The sequence below is a fragment of the Kryptolebias marmoratus genome, linkage group LG13 (genome assembly GCF_001649575.2).
Source record: "Kryptolebias marmoratus isolate JLee-2015 linkage group LG13, ASM164957v2, whole genome shotgun sequence".
NCBI lineage: Eukaryota > Metazoa > Chordata > Actinopteri > Cyprinodontiformes > Rivulidae > Kryptolebias > Kryptolebias marmoratus.
In genome coordinates, this window is record NC_051442.1 from 19,741,885 (window position 1) to 19,760,663 (window position 18,779).

The 18,779-nt window shown below is 40.3% G+C and overlaps 2 protein-coding genes across 3 annotated transcripts; one reads left to right on the forward strand and one right to left on the reverse strand.

Moving 5' to 3' along the window:
• The first annotated feature begins 513 nt into the window (after positions 1-513).
• On the forward strand, positions 514-15,407 carry LOC108233830 (unconventional myosin-XIX). Of its 2 annotated transcripts, none has more exons than XM_017412529.3 (24): positions 514-752; positions 1,828-1,975; positions 2,730-2,878; positions 3,057-3,170; positions 3,462-3,594; positions 3,675-3,744; positions 3,831-3,933; positions 4,003-4,099; positions 4,178-4,254; positions 5,322-5,412; positions 5,586-5,751; positions 6,017-6,090; positions 6,186-6,307; positions 6,507-6,620; positions 6,785-6,961; positions 7,854-7,991; positions 8,073-8,180; positions 8,268-8,338; positions 9,417-9,478; positions 12,778-12,914; positions 13,044-13,173; positions 13,497-13,582; positions 13,671-13,994; positions 14,077-15,407. In XM_017412529.3, the coding sequence occupies exons 1-24, from the start codon at positions 693-695 to the stop codon at positions 14,188-14,190; spliced, it is 2,865 nt and encodes a 954-aa protein (XP_017268018.1). In that variant the 5' UTR covers positions 514-692; the 3' UTR covers positions 14,191-15,407. The 2 variants fall into 2 exon arrangements, with proteins under 2 accessions (XP_017268018.1, XP_017268019.1); XM_017412530.3 differs by having other exon boundaries at positions 4,181-4,254.
• znhit3 (zinc finger, HIT-type containing 3) lies at positions 15,408-18,287 on the reverse strand. Its single transcript, XM_017412554.3, has 5 exons — positions 17,328-18,287; positions 16,366-16,397; positions 16,205-16,270; positions 15,854-15,940; positions 15,408-15,744 (listed from the first exon to the last, which is right to left on the reverse strand). The coding sequence occupies exons 1-5, from the start codon at positions 17,393-17,395 to the stop codon at positions 15,542-15,544; spliced, it is 456 nt and encodes a 151-aa protein (XP_017268043.1). The 5' UTR covers positions 17,396-18,287; the 3' UTR covers positions 15,408-15,541.
• Between the last annotated feature and the right edge of the window lie 492 nt (positions 18,288-18,779).

The following is an 18,779-nucleotide window of genomic DNA, read 5'->3' on the forward strand; positions in this document are numbered from 1 at the left end:
GTCTTAACAAAACTAGTGATAAGTGACACACTAAATGGCCATTTTAGTATGTAATAATCCAAGACACCCAACAAGAAGGTTTGACATAAATACATATTTTCAATAATATAATTAATAATTGTAGGGCAAATAAAATATTACACAGTCAAATTTTAGTAAATCATACAAATAAGACCGCTTTTTTGCTGTAAATGTGAAGCTTTTAGTGGCGACACCAGCTGACGAAGCGTCACGGAGACAGGGCGGAGTGTTGCCAGAAATACGATAATTATCCAATTTGTATCATAGTTTTAAAAATACCCAAATATATTATAGTTTGTGCCTTTCCGTGAACCTAAAAAGAATCGTTTTATTCACGTAAAGGCCCACATATCATTAGAGAGACTGATCCGATCGGCATATACGATAGTTTGGTTCAAAACGCGACAATATTAAGACGACAGTACGATAGTTCGTCATTTCCTATCTGGCAACCCCGGAGGGCGGGAATAATGTGCTGTTTAGGAGCCCGTGAGGCGGTAGGACAGCCCACAACCATCGTCCTTGAGCAACGGACTCCTCAGCATAACTGAAATGTTCATTGTAGTTTATCTAAAATAAAATAAACTTGTCTTAACTACAATTAAAGTACAATACTCTCCAAATAGTGTCGACTGACTTTTAAAACAGGTACAGGGGAGGCGACAAACTCAATGAGTTCTGCGGCCGACCGACGTCACTTTCCAGTGGGATTCAGAAGTGGAGAACCAACGGTAAGTTGGGCAGCGGCAAGACCCGTCCGCACTTTAACAACCGGGGGTTCTAAAGCTTTTTCCTTTTTATTTTTAAATGTTAAAGTTAATTTATCATGACGTGGAACACATTTCTCAACCTCTTCTTGGTCCTATTTATGGCTGACTGGTTGACAGATTTATACAGTGTTTTAAAATCTGTATTCTAGAGACACATAGCCTACCTGAGACCGAATAACAATATTATTCCGCCTACGAAAATAGTCCTCAGGGGTTTAGTCACTAAACTATATTTGACTTTGTAACATTTGCAAATATAGTCCAGGTTAAACCATGCACACTGACTGAGGGGTGTCAAATTGTTGTGTACCTGTAATTGTGTATGACTTTAAATATCTCAGTACTTATCTGCTCAAACAGCATTTTAAAAATGCTGAAATGTCACTTTGTTCAGGTGCATTTTACTGCAAAATCTTTGTCTGCTTAGAAGTAGCTCTATTGTTTGTTTTTAAAGTAATTCCAATAAGTCCTGAAAGTCATGTTTCAGGTATATTGATGACATTAGAAATTATTTACACCTACTAAAAATGGCAGAATTATGGGATGTAGGCTGTCTGGTATTGGATTAACCATGTGTGGACCAATTTGGTGTCTTGAACAGCTGACAGCCTACAGGATCAAATCGTGTGGCAGGATAAAGTAGATGTCTGGTTTTTATTTTCAGCCTGAAATGATTGTGACTAATTTCACACATGCCTGGATTTGACTAATAAGTATCTCGGTCATTAGCAAGCACGTGAGTGTGTGTTTTAGATCTTTAAAAATAAACATTCTCCATGAAAATTGTAATCTCCCTTATGAACTGGTTGGAGAGGATGGATTTATTGGCCCAGTAATGGTGTTGGTAAACATGCTCCAAAGTCAGAACTGGCACAACAACATGGGTCTGACTGATGCACGTTTTATTGGCTTATTTGGGATTTAAACATTTGTCTCTTGTTGTGGGAATAACAAATACAAGACGCACAAAAGCTCAACACTCATCTGTCGGGCCTGTGTCATTTTTTGACATTTGTTCACCCATGTTTCCACGCAGGTGAAGGGATTCATCCAGAAAGTCCACTGTCCCCACCCACTGCTGAACGACTCGCTGGAGGGGGAGATCCAGGCCTTCCTCATTGACGAAGACCAGCTGCACACTTATGATGACCTCACTAAAGTCAACCCGGTGACTCCAACAACAGGTATCACATGTAAAACACATGGAGCTCCTGCAGAATTTCTGTCACGTGAAGACGTAAACATGATGTCTCACGGGGGCTTCATTAGACCTGCTACCATTGATTTCACCTCCTCAGAGACTGGAGGTAGTGATACAATCATTTATCATCATTTATCACCTCGGTTCTCTGTGTATTATTTGCCTTCATCAAGACAAAAGCAACAAGAATGATAGATTATGCATGGCTGGTTGCTGTTTTGCAACAATAAGAAAAGGCGAGTTCCACTCAAATGTCAAAACCAAGGATATTGTTTACTTCCTGTTTGGAAGGTAGCTTTTGAGTTTCGTATTATGACAAGAAGTCAAGGTGGATCAGCGTTAGTCATTAATTCAGCCTTAAAGGGGAAAAAACTCACCAGTTCAGTTTAGAAACAGCAGAGGTCAGGGTGACAACATGGAAATGCTACAAGATTTGTAACTATAGACGTTTACATTATGAATGGCTGTGTTTTCTCTGCATTTGAATGCTTTATGATTGTGTTACTTCTTGTATTCAAGAGACCTTTTACTATAAAACACATACTTTAAAATTTTTTGATTGATCCAAATAACCATTCATGTCTCAGATGTGCAAACATCAACATCCAGATGGCGGGTAAGGGAACAAGTCAGGACTTTGTCAGTATTATTTAATTATTTATGACTGGTGAGACCGTAAGTGAATTTCGTTAATCCTTCCTCTCATTTCCTAATGATATTTCTTGTTTTCCTTGTAGTGTTAAAATGTCTGCAGGCCAGGTACAGTATGAAGGTGTTCTACACCCATGCTGGCTGCACCTTGGTGGCTCTAAACCCCTTCCAGCCCATTCCGGACCTTTACTCTCTGGATGTGATGAAGGAGTATCACTTGGCTCCTCAGCCTCAGGTATTTACAGCGACCTCACTAACACAGGTGCAAACAGGGGCGTTGACAGGTGTTGCAGTGGGATTCGCGGTTAAAATCCTGCAATGATGCAGACCTTCTCAGTCAAACTAAAGATATACACGCTTAATAAGCCAAAAAGGATGACCCCTTTAATAAGTCTGGTTTCTCTGATCGACAGGAGTTTAAGCCACATATATTTATAGTGGCAGAAGAAGCTTACAGGAACGTTCGGGGTCAGCTGGAGCCAGTGAACCAGTCCTTGGTGGTCAGTGGTGAGAGTGGAGCTGGAAAGGTAAGTCAGCATGTACTGGAGTGTGTCACATTTAAAAATCAAAGTTTTAGCATCCATTTAAGGAGTTCATATCACCCTACCGCCTGAGATCATCTGATGTTACAAATGAAGCAATGGTCAAATTTTGAAAATGACCTCACGATCGCACACAATATTGCAAGATCCCACATGGTCTGTAATGACTCTCAGCTACTACCACACTAAATATGAGCTCAGTAACTAAAATTGACTGCGTTAGAGCCATTGTTGTGTTCGCTGTTTGTTGTCTGTTGATGGTTTATTTTCTTCTAGACATGGACTTCTCGTTGTCTTATGAAATACTATGCCACGGTGGCAGCCTCCTCTTCATTAATGAAGAGTCAGGACACAGTGGAGAGGATAGAAAGGAGAGTGCTGGACTCCAATCCTCTAATGGAGGCTTTTGGTAAGACAACAGATAATACCTTAAAAATGCAAAATAGTCTATGTCTTAGCGGTCACTTATCAGCAGTGTGCTGTCTGCAGGGAACACCTGCACGCTACGAAACAACAACAGCAGTCGATTTGGGAAGTACATCCAGCTGCAGCTAGACAGGTACGCTCTGCCTTTTGTCCTATAAAACCCTCCGATGGCGCCAGCTGCTCAGCTGAGTCTGTTCACCCTGTCATTTTCACATCAAGGTGTCAGCTGTTAGTCGGAGCTTCCGTGCAGACCTATCTGCTGGAAAAGACCCGGGTGTCCTGTCAGCCAGCCAACGAAAGGAACTTCCACATCTTCTACCAGGTGAGCTGTCAGGTTTTTTCCTCATGATGTGGTTTCATTACTGCAGTCTGACAGGTGTTTGTGTTTTAGATGATGAAAGGGGCCACAGACGAGCAGAGAAAAGAGTGGAAGCTGCAACATGACCAACGTTTTGTTTGGCTGCCAAATTCTGAGAAACACGTTGAAGGTCAGTGCTCCAGTTTTATGTGTATTATAGTCCTGTTTTGTATTTCTACAAAATATTTTATTGCATGTTTTTTTGTAGAAGACTCTTTTCATGAAACCGTCAAGGCGATGGTGCATCTGGGAATCGACGCAGAAAGACAAAGACAAGTATTTAGGGTAAGGTGAACCTGTTTTGAACCTGTTTTCCTTAATTTAACATTAATTAGATAGGTAGATAAACTATATTGCCAAAAGTATTCCTTCATTCATCCAAATCATTGAATGCAGGTGTTCCAATCCCTTCCACGGCCACGGGTGTATAAAATCAGGCTCTTGGGCATGCAGGCTGCTTCTACTAACATTAGTGAAAGAATGGGTCGCTCTCAGGAGCTCAGGGAATCCCAGCATGGTTCTGTGATAGGATGCCACCTGTGCAATAAGTTCAATCGTGAAATTTCCTCTCTACTTAATATTCCACAGTCAACTGTTAGTGGGATTGTAACAAAGTGGAAGTGATTGAGAATGACAGTAACTCAGCCACGAAGTGGTCGGCCACGTAAACTGACGGAGCAGCAGATGCTGAGGCTCATGGTGCACAGAGGTCGTCAACGTTCCACAGAGTCAACAGCTACAGACCTCCAAACTTCCTGTGGCCTTCAGATTAGCTCAGGAACAGAGTGTAGGGAGCTTCATGGAATGGGTTTCCATGGACGAGCAGCTGAATCTAAGCTTTCCATCACTAAATGTAAAGCGTCGGATACAGTGGAGTAAAGCACGCCGCCACTGGACTCTAGTCTGGCAATCTGATGGATGAGTCTGAGTTTGGAGGTTGCCAGGAGAACGGTGCTTGTCTGACTGCACTGTGCCAAGTGTAAAGTTTGGTGGAGGGAGGATCATGGTGTGGGGTAGTTTTTCAGGACTTGGGCTCAGCTGTTTGGTTCCAGTTAAAGAAATGAGTGAGTTTGTTGTGGAAAAACTTGACTGGCCTGCACAGAATCCTGAACTCAACCCAATAAAACACCTTTAGGATGAATTAGAGCGGAGACTGTGACCCAGGCCTTCTGTCCAACATCAGTGTCTGACCTCACAGATGAGCTGCTGGAAGATTGTGTCTGTAAGATTAGCTGCAATTCATGATTACCATGACACATAAAGGTTAGGTTATCTCTTTAATCTGGTTTACAGCTACATTATTGTAGAATAAAATAGTTACTGTGTTTTCTGGTTGTTGTCATTTCTTACAGATTTTATCGGGAATTCTGCAGTTGGGGAATGTGAGTTTCTCCTCTTCAGCCAATGAATCACAGTCTTGTGATCTTGATGAGCAGTCTGAAGGTATTGGATATCATTTTTATGGGGTTATGTCATGACCTGTGATATTGAGTGTTCACATTTTACTTGTACTTCTGTTTTGTTCTGGATTGATAAACACAATATCCATAAAGTCAGTCTTTTTTCTGAAAGCAGCTACTAACAAACATACACCACATCCCCTGTCTGTGTTGTAGGCTTCCTGCATCGAGCTGCTGAGCTGCTGTGTGTCTCTGCAGACGAGCTGCAGACGTGTTTAAGAGTGAGGACTCTGAAAGCGGGGAAGCAGAGTGTGTTCAAACCCTGTTCCCAGGCGGAGTGCGGCGTGAAGAGGGACTGCCTGGCCAAAGTTATCTACGCCCAGTAAGAACAACATCGCTGCTCAGTGATGGAACAATATGTCAGCCAGTAAAGATGTTTTGGTCAATTTTGCTGGCGATTCGAGAGCTGTTTTTTGTTAAATTTAAATTGTCTTCTTTTATAGAAAATTGAGACAAAGCATCCTTGTTTAGTATAGCTTTTTGTGTGCTTTAATGTGGCCATTCTCCTTAGTTGTAGTTTGGCTGTGCATTCAGAATGTTTTACCTCTTTCTTATCTGATGTAATTGTGTGTTTCTTTTCTCACCAGGTTATTTGAGTGGTTGGTTACATTCATCAACAACAGCGTATGTGCAGACAAATCCACATGGTGCAACTTCATAGGTGAGGGCATTAATTCTTCTGACAGCACCGACCAAAAACAAATGTCCAGTTTTGTCTCTGCCAGTCCACACGGTCCTGTCCTCTGTGATCTGCAGGAGTCCTAGACGTGTACGGCTTTGAGTGCTTCCAGAACAACAACTTGGAGCAGCTGTGCATCAACTACGCCAATGAGAAGCTCCAGCAGCACTTTGTGGCTCATTATCTCCGAGCTCAGCAGGTAGACTCTTATTGGTTTTTCCATTTCCACGCTGAGGTGTCAGCAGGGATCTGATTGTGCTGTCAGAGTGCAGACCTCATCCTGGGGGTTTCTTCACAATTCAATTACTGATGAAGACAGCAGCTTGTCTGCACCTGTTCTAAATATGTGAAATAAACATTATATTTGAACTGTTAATGCTGTTTGCTGCTCGTCTTAGGAGGAATATGTGTCAGAGGGTTTGGAGTGGTCTTTTGTCAAATATCAAGACAACCAGAGCTGTTTAGATCTTATAGAGGGAAGCCCTGTCAGCGTGTTTTCTCTTCTTAATGAGGTATGAAGCCTTTTTCCATTAAAATAATTATCCTTCTTAGTTTTAAATCTTTTTCTCAACAGATTGACAGTGACTTTCTTGGTTAATATTCTATGCTTGTTGATGTACTTTAAACACGTTGTATGTCTCTCCAGTAAGTAAATGTCACGTTGCTTATTATGAAGGAGAGTCGTCTCAATCGAGCCTCAGATGCTACAACTTTGAGGGTTCGTTTGGAGAAGGAGCTTCGCGATAGCGCCAACATCAGCTGGGACAGGTTCAGCAAGGTGCCGCACTTCACCGTGACTCACTATGCAGGCAAAGTTAACTACCAGATAGAGGGCATGGTGGAGAAAAACAAGGTAAGAAATGCTTTTAACTCACGGTGCAGATGGGTTGACCACTACGGTGTACCGGTACATGCATTCATAGCGATCTGTCACAGTTCAGATGTTTTGGAGAAATGCAGGGACCAGACGATGAAGACATTGGTCACAGCCAATCAGTCTCTTATCCTGATGAACACGCTAATGTTTTATTTTTTCTTTTTATTTGCTAAGTGCCATGGTAAAGCTATCTGAACTACTTCATGGCAGCATGTGCTGTTCACGCTGCAGCGCCAAAGCTCACATCAAGGAGGGAGCGTGTCTGTACCAGAGTTCAGCACTGGTTTCTGGGAGACAGAAAATATAAGAAGTAGCTTGTTTTTCTAGCTTCAGTTTGAATGTTGAGAGCCACACCAAGAATTAAAGAAGACAAAAACAGATTAAAGGTGCAGAGTGATCACTCTGACGGAGAAAACACCTCAAAAGTGTTCAAAAACAGACAAACTTCAGAGTTTGTGTTTTTGTGTCCTAATAAGACACACAGGAGTTTGTCTCTGGCTTCTGGTTCGACGCGCTGAGGACACAATTTATTTCCAATTGGAAGAGTTTTTTTTATTTTTAAATTTTATAGAAATGTTACCAGTTCACTTATCCTACCTTGCATTATGACCTGTTCCTTTGACCCCCCCGCCCCCAAACACACACACACACATACACCTCAATCAGGAAGTTTGATTTATTTTTTTGTTAAAAGAAAAAAAAAAAGACCCAAAACAAAAAAATTACTGCCATTTACTTCATTTTCCTGTTGTACCAAACTGTGACACTCATACAGAAGTACACACCAAGCTGTGACTTAGGCATACTGTTACACCCCTGTTGGGCCACACGTTCATCTGGCGACTTTAAACTGGGTTTTGTGTTTTAGGACCCGGTACCACCAGAGCTCATCAGCCTGCTACAGAAGTCTGACAACCCCCTCCTTCACCAGATCTTCTCTGACAAAGAAACTGAGAACCCGAACAACAAAGGGCTCAGTAAAGTTACTGTGGTCTCCAAGTTCAAGGTAGGAGCATTCTTCATCCGTTTAACTCAGAGAGTGGACGCTTTCAGTCGTGGCTCTGATGGTTTAAATGTTTCGCTGCAGAACTCGCTGGAGAGCCTGATGAAGATCCTTCTCGCCACAACGCCTCATTACACTCGCTGCATCAAACCCAACCCCGACTGCAAGCCGTTGACCTTTGAAAAGGAAGAGGTGGATGTTCTGCTCTGCTTTCTCAGCATCAACTTCTCTTTTCACTAAAGGAAATGTTTTTATCTAAAACCTTCTGTCTTCTGTCAGGTTATCATGCAGTTGGAGGCCTGTGGGATTGTCGAGACGATTCACATCAGCGCCGCGGGCTTTCCAATAAGGTGTCGAATTTTTATTATCACACACAACTGGAATAACGAAAGGCGGGCGATAATGTTTTTCCTGTGTCTTTGCATGTGTTATCTGTTTGTAAAATATCTCATGAACCACTGAACGGATTTCAACGAAACTCTCAGAAAATAACAACTGGATATACATCTACAACTATCAACATTTGGAGTCTGTCTGATTTAAGATGGCCCCCATAGCTCAAACATGAACATAGCTATAACTCTGACAATTGTACAGATATTGAGCTCATATTTGTAGTGATAGTAGCTAAGAGTCATACCCAACTTATACTCTAAGCTCTAACTGATTGTGTGAGATCTGTGTTCAAATTTTGCCATTAACTATTGGAGTCAACCCTGTCTACATGTTAGCAAAATATCTCAAACAAATTTTAATGATACTCTCAGAAAGTTATCATAAGATAGTTATCATCATCTACAAGTGAAGCCAATTCAAGATGGCCACTAAAACCTACTTTATATAGCTATGACTCTGTCGGTTTTGCAGACATTAAATCCAAATTTGGTGTAGTGTATAGTAGTTGACAGTCATTCTTAACACGTACTCCAAGCGCCAACAGAACCTGCAAGATTTCACAATTTTGTCTGAGAGACTGCACATTACATTATCTTCAAGATTTGATAAATGGCTTGCACTTGTATCGCGCTTTATCTAGTCCAAGGACCGTAAAGCGCTTCACACTACAATCATTCACCCATTCACACACTGATGGCGGCAAGCTGCATTGTAGCCACAGTTGCCCTGGGACAGGCTGACAGAAGTGAGGCTGCCATCACACCGGCGCCACCGAGCCCTCTGACCACCACCAGTAGGCAAGGCAGGTGTAGTGTTGTGCCCAAGGACACAACGGCTGAGACTGACAGAGCAGGGGCTCAAACCAGCAACCCTCCGGTTACAGGACGAACCCCTACCTCCTGAGCCACTGCCATCCAGATTTAATCAATATGAGCATTTGTTCAAGGAATGCTAGGATTTTAGTTTAGTTATTCTCATTTTTAATACATTGTATAATTTTTTTTCTGCTCTTTTTTTATCTTTGTTGCACAGAATTTCCTTCAAAAGCATCCTGCAGCGTTACGGACTCATTACTAAATGTTTACCATCACATGGTAAGTTCATCCTATTGTTGAACTAATTTATGGTCAGTTGGGGCATGTCTGCTGTTGGCAAAGAGTGATTTTATTTCCTCTCTTTAGGTCTGCTGGTTCATTCCTCTTTCCCTTCATTAGTCCTGTTAATAAAAAGTGATCCTCAGTTCTCTGCTCTCCCTGGGACTTTTCAGTTCGGTTTATTAAAAACAAGACTTTCTAACAAAATTTGCAACATCTTATAGACTTTACAGGTAAATGCACGTCCGTCCTGTCACAGTTTGCTTTGCATGCTTTTCCACTCATGCTTTGGTGTTGTAATCTTAATTTATATTCATTTTAATGCCACGGTGTGGCTGCTTTTAACCTACGCTCAAAGCCTAGCTCTGTGAATATAAGTGTTGGTCTGTCTCACCATCACACTGCTGCTTTGAACCAAGAAATGAAAACATGACAGCGATTTCTTTACAGTTTTCTTTAAAGTTTTATGAATCTCCTAAAATAAATCTTACAGCTTTCGTTTTTCCCTGAATTTTACCACTGACACTAACATGAAGTTGATGTTTATGGGTTTAGAAACATATTAAATACTTTAGGTCCTTCGTGTTTTTCCCAGGATTTGAGGTCATTATAAAAATAAAATTGACCTCCTTTCATTTCTAAACCTTTACATATCAGAGCATGATCCTTACCAGAGTTGACAATTCAGTAAAATAAATTTTAGCTTAGTTTTTGTTAAAGTAAAATACGTATGTCATTATGTTGCTGTTCTTTTAAGAAAGCATTGACTTAATTTTAAGACCTGGGACAGGAACTCTGAATCAAGTTCAACATATCCAAGGTATGTTTGGGTTATTTAACCTTAATGGTGCTAAAAAAGGAGAGAGATTTAAGAGCAGCTGACAGAGAAAATCAGTCATGGAAAGTGACATCTCATGAATTTTAATGAAACTGGGTGTGTGAATAGTACTTGACTAGTGTAAATCTTTCCCAAAATATTTTGGCATAATATTGAGTGGTTGCCATGGTATCCAGCTGTGTGTTTTGGGGGCAAATGCGCCTCAAATTCAGCAAGTTAATAGGACCAAAAATGTCACTTTTCAATGCATAGAAAAAATACTATATATACTTTTTAAATATTTTTTAAACACTGTTTTGTGAATAAACATATCTCTTCTTTGTGTTTTTGAACATTCTGTGCCTTTGGAACAGATATTTTATGAAATACAAATTTTTTAAATAAGGTCCTATTTTGAGCTCTCAAATTACTTAAAAAACACGCTTCACTAAAAATTAAATTGTCGGAGTTTGGACCTAATCGGTGACTTCATATTCAATAGATATGAAGAAAAATAGTGTATTTTCTTATATGTGTAAAAAAAAAAATTAATTGACCTTTATGAAAATGCCCCAATAAAGGGGGCGGAAACTTGAGAATTTGATGCATTCTAGAGTGATTTTTGTCGTTGAAATGAAACATTTACCGCCACGTGTTGTCATAACATAGTGTCCATATTTCAATAGTTTGTGAGTTATTGTGCAGCTATCACTAGATAATATTGATTTGTATAGGTTTATTTGAAATTTAGGTGGTAGTTACTTGTTAGTGTCTCACCTTGGCAGCACTAACTGTGGAGTGTGTAAATTAAACCATTTTTACAGTTTTTGTAAAATGTTTGTACCCTGATAATAAACATTGAGTGTAGGCCTATGCCACATATAGGTATTGCTATAGAATTGCAATAACTTTTTAAAAAAAATTTCATGGGTCACTATAAATGATATATGATGACAAAATGATGGGGGGTTGATCCTCACATTCTGGAAGATCTTTTCAAAAAAGCCATTTCTACAGTTTCTTCATATTTTACCAGTATTGGAATTTGGGCTAATACTGAATTGTTCACAGATTTTCCATGGGTATGGGTCAATTAATTTTTTTTCCATAAATGTGTAGCTTAGGAATCCATCTTTCATATTTATGCCAGCAAAATGACCTACCTTGGTCCAAACTCTGGCAGTAGAGCAAGGAAAATTGCCATTTTTTTGGAATTTTCCAAATTTGTAAAATTTGAATAAAGTTGGTCTTCTAAAACGCGAATAGTGCTTTTACACTTAACGAGTACATATATATATTACACCTCTTTTGAAAATATAAAGCTTCCAGATTTCAGTGATATGTATCATTAATATATAGGTCTAGCAAATCTGTCTCTAATTTGCACATGAAAAGTGCTAAAAATACGACCGTCTGAGACACCAAAAATGCTGATTTAGGCAATTTTTCAGACTAGCTCGTTTCCATGGCAACCAAAGTAATAGTTTTGAAAATACTTTGGTATGTGCCATTTTATACCTAAATATGCATGTGTGACAAAAATGATCAAAAGTTCTTTGAACGGCCTGAGATTAAAGAAATAGATTTTACTTCTGACAGGATTAATGAGCTAACGGCTAGTCTGAATGCAGCTGACACCAAAGTGGATTGTTGCCGTCTTAAAACAGCTCCAGTCTTCAGAATTTCGTAGCAGGTCATGTAGACACTATTTCACAAAGTCTAAATTTCAGGTTATTTGCATAAAACTCAGTCGTTATTTGAACACAGAAATAGCAGCGACAGCTAGCTTTAGCACCTCTGATGCAGCCTGGAAGCAATCCTGGCAGGAATTTCTTACCATTTCTGCTAAAGTAACAGTGTAATGTGAAATTACCAGCATATAACGGTTTAAAATTATAACATTGGCATGATCCACAGGGAAGATTTTGAGTTTCAAGACAGCATCATCTGAAAGCAGGTTGTGTTGGATTGTATTAACGAGCTGGTTTGTCCAAGATCGTCAGTCCTGTTGAGTGTAAACTCTATTTTTCTAATGTTTTAATGTATTTACAACAGGTACGATGTTAACTCTTACACAAACCACGACTTCAGAACAGCTACAATATTTTCCTAACAGCAGCTGTTTAACATCATGTGGCTAAAATCACACGAGTGAGTGGCTCCAACACATCTGTCTATAATTAATACTGTTACTCATGCTTTTATGGTTTAGTTCTAACTTTTGTTTTTCCTTTCCTCGTGTACGTCATGAAAGCTGCATGTGCTTTGCATTCACTGTAATTCTGAAGTCATTTACACTCGGGTGGTTGAGTTAACGGGTGTGTTCCTGCTGTTGAGCTAAACTCACCACACTTTTTACCTCGCTGTGAAACATTATGTGGTCAGCCTGAGTCCTCAGACACTGTTAGTGCTGACCGGCCATCGTATGAATTTTTCTTCCAGCCCTTCATTGATCTAATTCCTGGTTGCCACTCTGTCTCAGGTTTGGAGGCTGATAACGATGATCTTCATCAGGAAGTGGACAAGCTCCTCAGTGTTGTGTTGCATCACCTGTCCTGTGAGGACCGCAGGTCACTGGTCCACTGTGGAAGGACTAAAGTCTTTCTCACTCAGACCATGGTCAGTAACTCAGAACAAACATCACAGGGAAATTGCCTGAAACTGATTAAGGTTTTATCTTTGTTCTGTTTGGTGCTTAGTTTTGAATGTCCCGTCGCTTTGAACTGACCCGTCTGACTTGTCTCACAGCTAGATTTGCTGGAGGATCAGAGGAAGAAGATCCTGTCCCGGTCCGCCTTCTCCATTCAGTGCTGCTGGCTGCGGTACCAGCGCCGTCGACGCCTCGCCCGCTACCAGTCTGCTACTTTAATCCAAGCAGGTAAACTGTTAATGCCAAAGGCAGGTGCTCCTGAGTGGAATAAGTAAAGCTGCGTGGCCTTGATCTCACCGCGTGTCTCCTGCTTCTGAACCTTTGACTTGGTGTCTGGCCAACAGGAACCAGCTGCTGGTGTTTGTCCACACTGTCTGTCTGTTCGGGAGCAGAATCTGCCGCACCTACTAACCTCTCCTGCCCTGAATGTTAAAGACAAATGTTGTTGTCGTGCTAAGTCAGAATGGGCGTGTAAAGTTTTGTTTTTAAATGGTTAGAGAACGAGTGGCTCAGTTAGGTGTTAACAGGTAAAGCTGTTTTAATGCCTGCAGCGGTGAGGTCCTGGTTTGTAAGGAAAGAGGTCCAGAGATGGAACCGAGCAGCTGCAGTGATCCAGAACACCTGGAAGAAGTGGAGGGTGAGACTTAGACCGAACATTCTGCATTTTTTCTTGCTCATTCTTTGTGTAGTTTGAAGTTCATGCATAATTTTTATCCTCATGGCAGGCACTGCAGAAGTCTTTGGCTGAGTCAGAACTCGATGATGCAAAGGACCTGGTGTCAGAGGACGTCCCAGAACTGAACCCTGTTGTTAGGGAGCGCGGCTCGGTGCAGCTCTCCACCATTCAGGAGCCCGTCACGGTGCACGGGTGGCCCATGGGCCTGGCTCTGGCCTCAGCGCCCTCCATCACGGTCTCTCTGACGGCAACAGGCTTCCAGAAGGTTCTGTCTGCGATGGCCTCCCTCAACCTGCCGTCCAGGAGAGGGGAGTACAAGGTGGAGACCAACCAGTACAAGCAGGGGCTCGCCTCCATACGTGCTCAACCCAGAGTGAGGACGCGTTTCCACTCCTTCTGGAAAATATTTAACCTCTGATGGAGTTATATCATGCTTTTATTTCCCCCTCATACAGGGATCTGTAAAGCTGCACTACAAGCGATCTCCACTTCTGTACGCTGACATGCAGCCGGACCTGAAGAGTGACGTGACGGGGTTTAACGAGATCCTGCTGGAAAAAACTTTGTAAGAAGTCCCTCTGCAGAGCAGTTTCGTGGACACACTGACCACCTGGAAATGTAAAGCAGCTATTTCTAAAACATCCATCATGCAAGAAACAATCCTGGTATCGTTGCATCTATTTAAAAACACTAACTCTAACTATTCTTTTGCTGAAACCTCACATTTTTATGACATTTCCTTAACAGCTCGTCTGGAAAGAAGCAACGCTAACATATCAAGGATCATATGTACATTTGAGATGTCCAACATGTAGAAATCATGAATGTGTTTATTTCCATTGCAGAACAAAATAGTGTGGCACAATGTTAGCACCTTAGAGACGGGGGACTGCAGGATTCGTTTCACTGCTGCCTCTTTGAAATGTCTGCTAGTTGATCAAAACATCAGTGCCTTTTTTTTAACACTACAATCAAATCTCAAACAAGCTTTCAGTTCATGTACTCATCTGTGTAACTATTTAATTGTCGTAAACTAATTTTGAGTGTCAAATTTAATGGAACACCTGGTTCCAGATGCTATCGTTAGCGTGAATGTGTTGCACATTTAAAGCACTTATTGCACGTTGAGAGCGCACAGCTGCAAAATGACAACTGAAGGAGGGAAATGAAGTTCCCGTTTTAATTTAACTGCTGCTCCTAAAACACTAACTTGAAGTTTAGAAAACATTTCAAACAAATATTTGACCAACTTCTACATACATAGAAACAAACCAAAGTTGTTTTTTTTACTGATGCATCTGCTTAGAAGAAGAAACTTGATTGCATTATCGCTATTAAACTTTATAATACTTCTTAAATATTAGTGCAATATAATGTACCGCTTATTCTCCTAGTTCTGATTCAGCACATGACCTTCAGGGACAGCTCTGGCTCACATCTTTGGACTTTTCTATTTATTCAGCTGTGGATTAATGTAAACGTGTCTGTTGTGACAGTTTAGTTTGCAAAACCAGCCGTTTTTCAGTGGTACCAAGGGATTCATGTGAACAACTTTGACTAACTGATCAGTCACAACATTTTAACCACCTGTGGAAGACCCTGCCTCGTTCTGGACGTAGAACGTCGGGGGGTGGAGGCGATGTTTGCGGAGTGAGGTGTGGACAGATGTTATTTACCTGTCAAGGGTTTTATTGTTTAGGCTGATTGCTGTGAGGATAAATATCTGAACAGTTTTGTCAAAATGAATGAAAAATATTTAAATAAATAAACAATTTTACTGCCATTCTTATCTGCCTTGCCTTAGGAATTTATTGAAAAAACATTTTGGCATTTATTTAAACATTATATACAAACTGTGACATAACAGGTTCAACAGACACTTACACCCACGGCATGTGTGGTCAAAGAATATAAAACATTTTACAGATCACAAGCATCATCAGATGTAAATCCACTGGCTTCATTTTCAACAATTTTCAAACACTGATCTGAAAACTCTACAAACAGAGGCTCCTGCATGGCCGCCTTCATCGCCTCGTCTTTCCTCTCTGCGCCGTCAACGGAGCGCAGTAACCGCCGCAGGTGGGGGTTGCAAAGAAGATCTCTTAGATCTTTTGACTGACCTGCAGAAAAATAATGTAGTTACCTGAAGTTTTCAAACACTTGCTGCTGCTGCTGCTGCTAATAATGTTGTTAAAACACAAGTAAAGAAATGTAAAATCTGATTAATACCTAACATCTGGAGCCTCTGCATTGGCACTTTGTCTATGATGTCATCTTCATGCAGAAGATCATCAACGCTCCAAGGTTCTGCAGAAACTGAAGAGGAAGAAAAAGGGCATTTATAAATGTTACAATCAGCAGTATTGTTTTCTTGTAATCTGCAATAACCAAAATACAAATATAACTATAGGATCAAAATTTCCACCAGTTCATCAACTCATCTTATACAACTCATTGCCAAAATCTGTGGCCACTGGACATTTTTATATATATATATATATATATATATATATATATATAAAATAACATTCAGAATAAAATGTAGCTGTATGTTGACATTAATGAGAGAAATAACAATACCAGGACTGTCAGCATCTTTAGAGTCAGGATTGAGTGAAGCAGGCTTCTCGTCAGGAAGACAAATGTCTGTGGATGGGAAAAAAAAGGGTTTATGTCATTTTGGGAGTGAAGTCACAACTCAATAAATGTATAAACAGAAATCCAGGGATCAAACTCATCACCTTTATGCTTCTTGTAACAGCCAAGTGAGCAACTGCAAGAGACAGGATGTAAGAAATAAAAAAACAATAAATCTGGTAGATTAGGAACAGTGGCATCTTAACATTTTATCAGGTCAAAACTAATGTCACTAATGGCTGGTAGTGTGGCAAAAAAAGCAGATTTCAAGGCATTTTTTTTAACTTAGTCAACTGTAGCAAACTATTTCCTATTTTTAGTATCCAAAGATCTAAAATGATTTCTTTATGATATACATTTATGAGTTCTCTTTATGGTGAACAAGGCTGCCAAGAAGTGCACCCCTTTTAGTGTTTTTGCCATTTCTAACCATGACATTATTACAGCCACCGAAAAGACAGAATCAATATGTCTCCAAACTAAACTCCCCAAAACACTTCATGCTTGAAGAAATGGTGCAAAGTTTTCCAGGGAGTTCATTTTCTGTCAGAACAAGCACTAAGTATGACCTACTGTACATATAAATAAAAAAACATAGACCGTGGATAATGTTGACCTTAGGAGTTGTGAAAAACAAAAGTTCATTTGTTTTAAAACTGTTTTTTTTTCTCGACCTGCGTCAAATTGCAAATGATTTTTGACCCAAACGAGTCTCCGTACCATGTGGTTGTAAGGTTTTTAGGCAATGTAAGCCTTCATATTAAGTTAAACAGATGCCATCTATGAAAAAGTGGAAATTACTTTTTTTATCTTTTAAAAACATTATTGTTCTTATACATATCTAAATCGCAGCACCACAGCGCTTTGTCTCGTATGTTTCTTAACAAAGTTGATCCTTTAGTAATCTTATATAAACAACAGGATTTTATGTTGAAGGATACAGGCTATCTTAACTTTGACTCTAAATATTCTGTATAATCTTATACAGCTTCTAAACACAATTAACACGAGGTTAGCCACTGAAATTGTTAGCTAGCTTGTCAACAGTGAGCATTTGGTTACTTACTATCTTATTTTGCAGGTGGGACATCTGTATTTTGGAGTCTCTTCACTGCACACATTGCATATCTGCATTTTTCTGACCGGACGAAAATAAATAAATAAATAAAAAGAACACGAAATGTCAAGAAAAACTGCTTTAAAACGCCACAGAAGTGGAAAAAGAATACTTCCGGTTGAACAGTTCGACCTCCAAAATAAGAGCACGTATTTCCGGAGGAGGAAAGCCTTTGACGTAGCTTTAGTACACTTTGCTTTAACCTGAATTCTTATTTATAATCTATATTATTATACATTTTACCTTACTACTTTCTCTTGCTGCAGGTTTAATCATCTGTCACTGTTCACTAAAAACAATAGTTTGTACTACTGCTGTGTTTACGCCCTTAAAATGCTGAAATAAAATATTCAGTAAATGTTTTCACTTATGATGCCATGGCCCGTGAATCTGAAAGTGACAGCAGCTTCCTTAGAATACAATAAATAAGCAAAGCAGACTCTGAATCAAGGGATGAATCACAGATGGTAGGATCAAGTAAAAAAAAAAAGAAGAAGTTGAGGGTGATAAAGTTAGGTGTTCTTTTAATTTGCATAAATAAATCAAAACTTTGTTTAAATAATAGTTGAAAGCATTAAAATTCAAACATTCCAGGCTTGGCTAATTAAGACAAATAGTTTATTGAATTAAAATACAGTAGAATACCTTCTGCACCCATATACATAACCATAACCAGTACGCAAATATATTTACCAAGCACACACACCGCTGACCTAAATAGCCCAACACTAATTTACTCTTGCACAGCTGTAAGACGAGATGGGTGGGTCTCGTTACAGGGTAGGAATGGAGTGCTGTCTCGTGACTGATGAGTGGGCACGTCCACAGGGGGGGCCACAACATCCATTTGCTGGATCGGGGAAGGCAGAGGCGCTGACCGAAGATGAGAAATCCAACAGGTGTCCAGATCTGTGCAGGACATGATTGAGAAACCTTCAGAGAGTTGAGTCACAAAACAAACTGAATGGAAAGATCCCATCTATCTTCAGTAGATTAGACACGATTTGTGTGTAAACAGAAGAGGTGGTATGACCAGAGGTCACATGGAGAGCACTAGTCCTTCAACAATTCAACAGGAGTTTCTGCTGAGCATGTTATTTACTTCTGTGGGTGTGACCTATTGCACTAACCTGCAAAGTCTTTTAATTATGGAAGCACTTACTTCCTTATCAGGGTCACAGTAGTTACTGTGCGTGGAGTAGGGGAAAGTGGATGTGTTGACAGCCCTACCTTTAAAGCGACGAGCTCTTGGTTCTCCTGCGCTTCATCTCGCTGTTGTGATATTTCTCGGCGATCTTCCTCTCGTGTCCGGCGGGGCTGTGGCGGTTCGTGTTCAGCTCGATCTCCCTCTTGGTCCTGCCCTTGCCGCCGGCGTGGCACGGATACTCAACGAGGTTGTAA

Excerpts from the sequence above, each read along its gene's own strand:
- LOC108233830 (XM_017412529.3), top strand. The coding sequence starts at position 693 with ATGAGTTCTGCGGCCGACCGACGTCACTTTCCAGTGGGATTCAGAAGT. Across the intron at positions 8,339-9,416 it reads GCCGCGGGCTTTCCAATAAG|AATTTCCTTCAAAAGCATCC; the intron begins GTGTCGAATTTT and ends TTTGTTGCACAG. Across the intron at positions 9,479-12,777 it reads TAAATGTTTACCATCACATG|GTTTGGAGGCTGATAACGAT; the intron begins GTAAGTTCATCC and ends ACTCTGTCTCAG.
- znhit3 (XM_017412554.3), bottom strand. The coding sequence starts at position 17,395 with ATGCAGATATGCAATGTGTGCAGTGAAGAGACTCCAAAATACAGATGT. Across the intron at positions 15,941-16,204 it reads TAAAGATGCTGACAGTCCTG|TTTCTGCAGAACCTTGGAGC; the intron begins GTATTGTTATTT and ends CTTCCTCTTCAG. Across the intron at positions 15,745-15,853 it reads GCAGAGGCTCCAGATGTTAG|GTCAGTCAAAAGATCTAAGA; the intron begins GTATTAATCAGA and ends ATTTTTCTGCAG.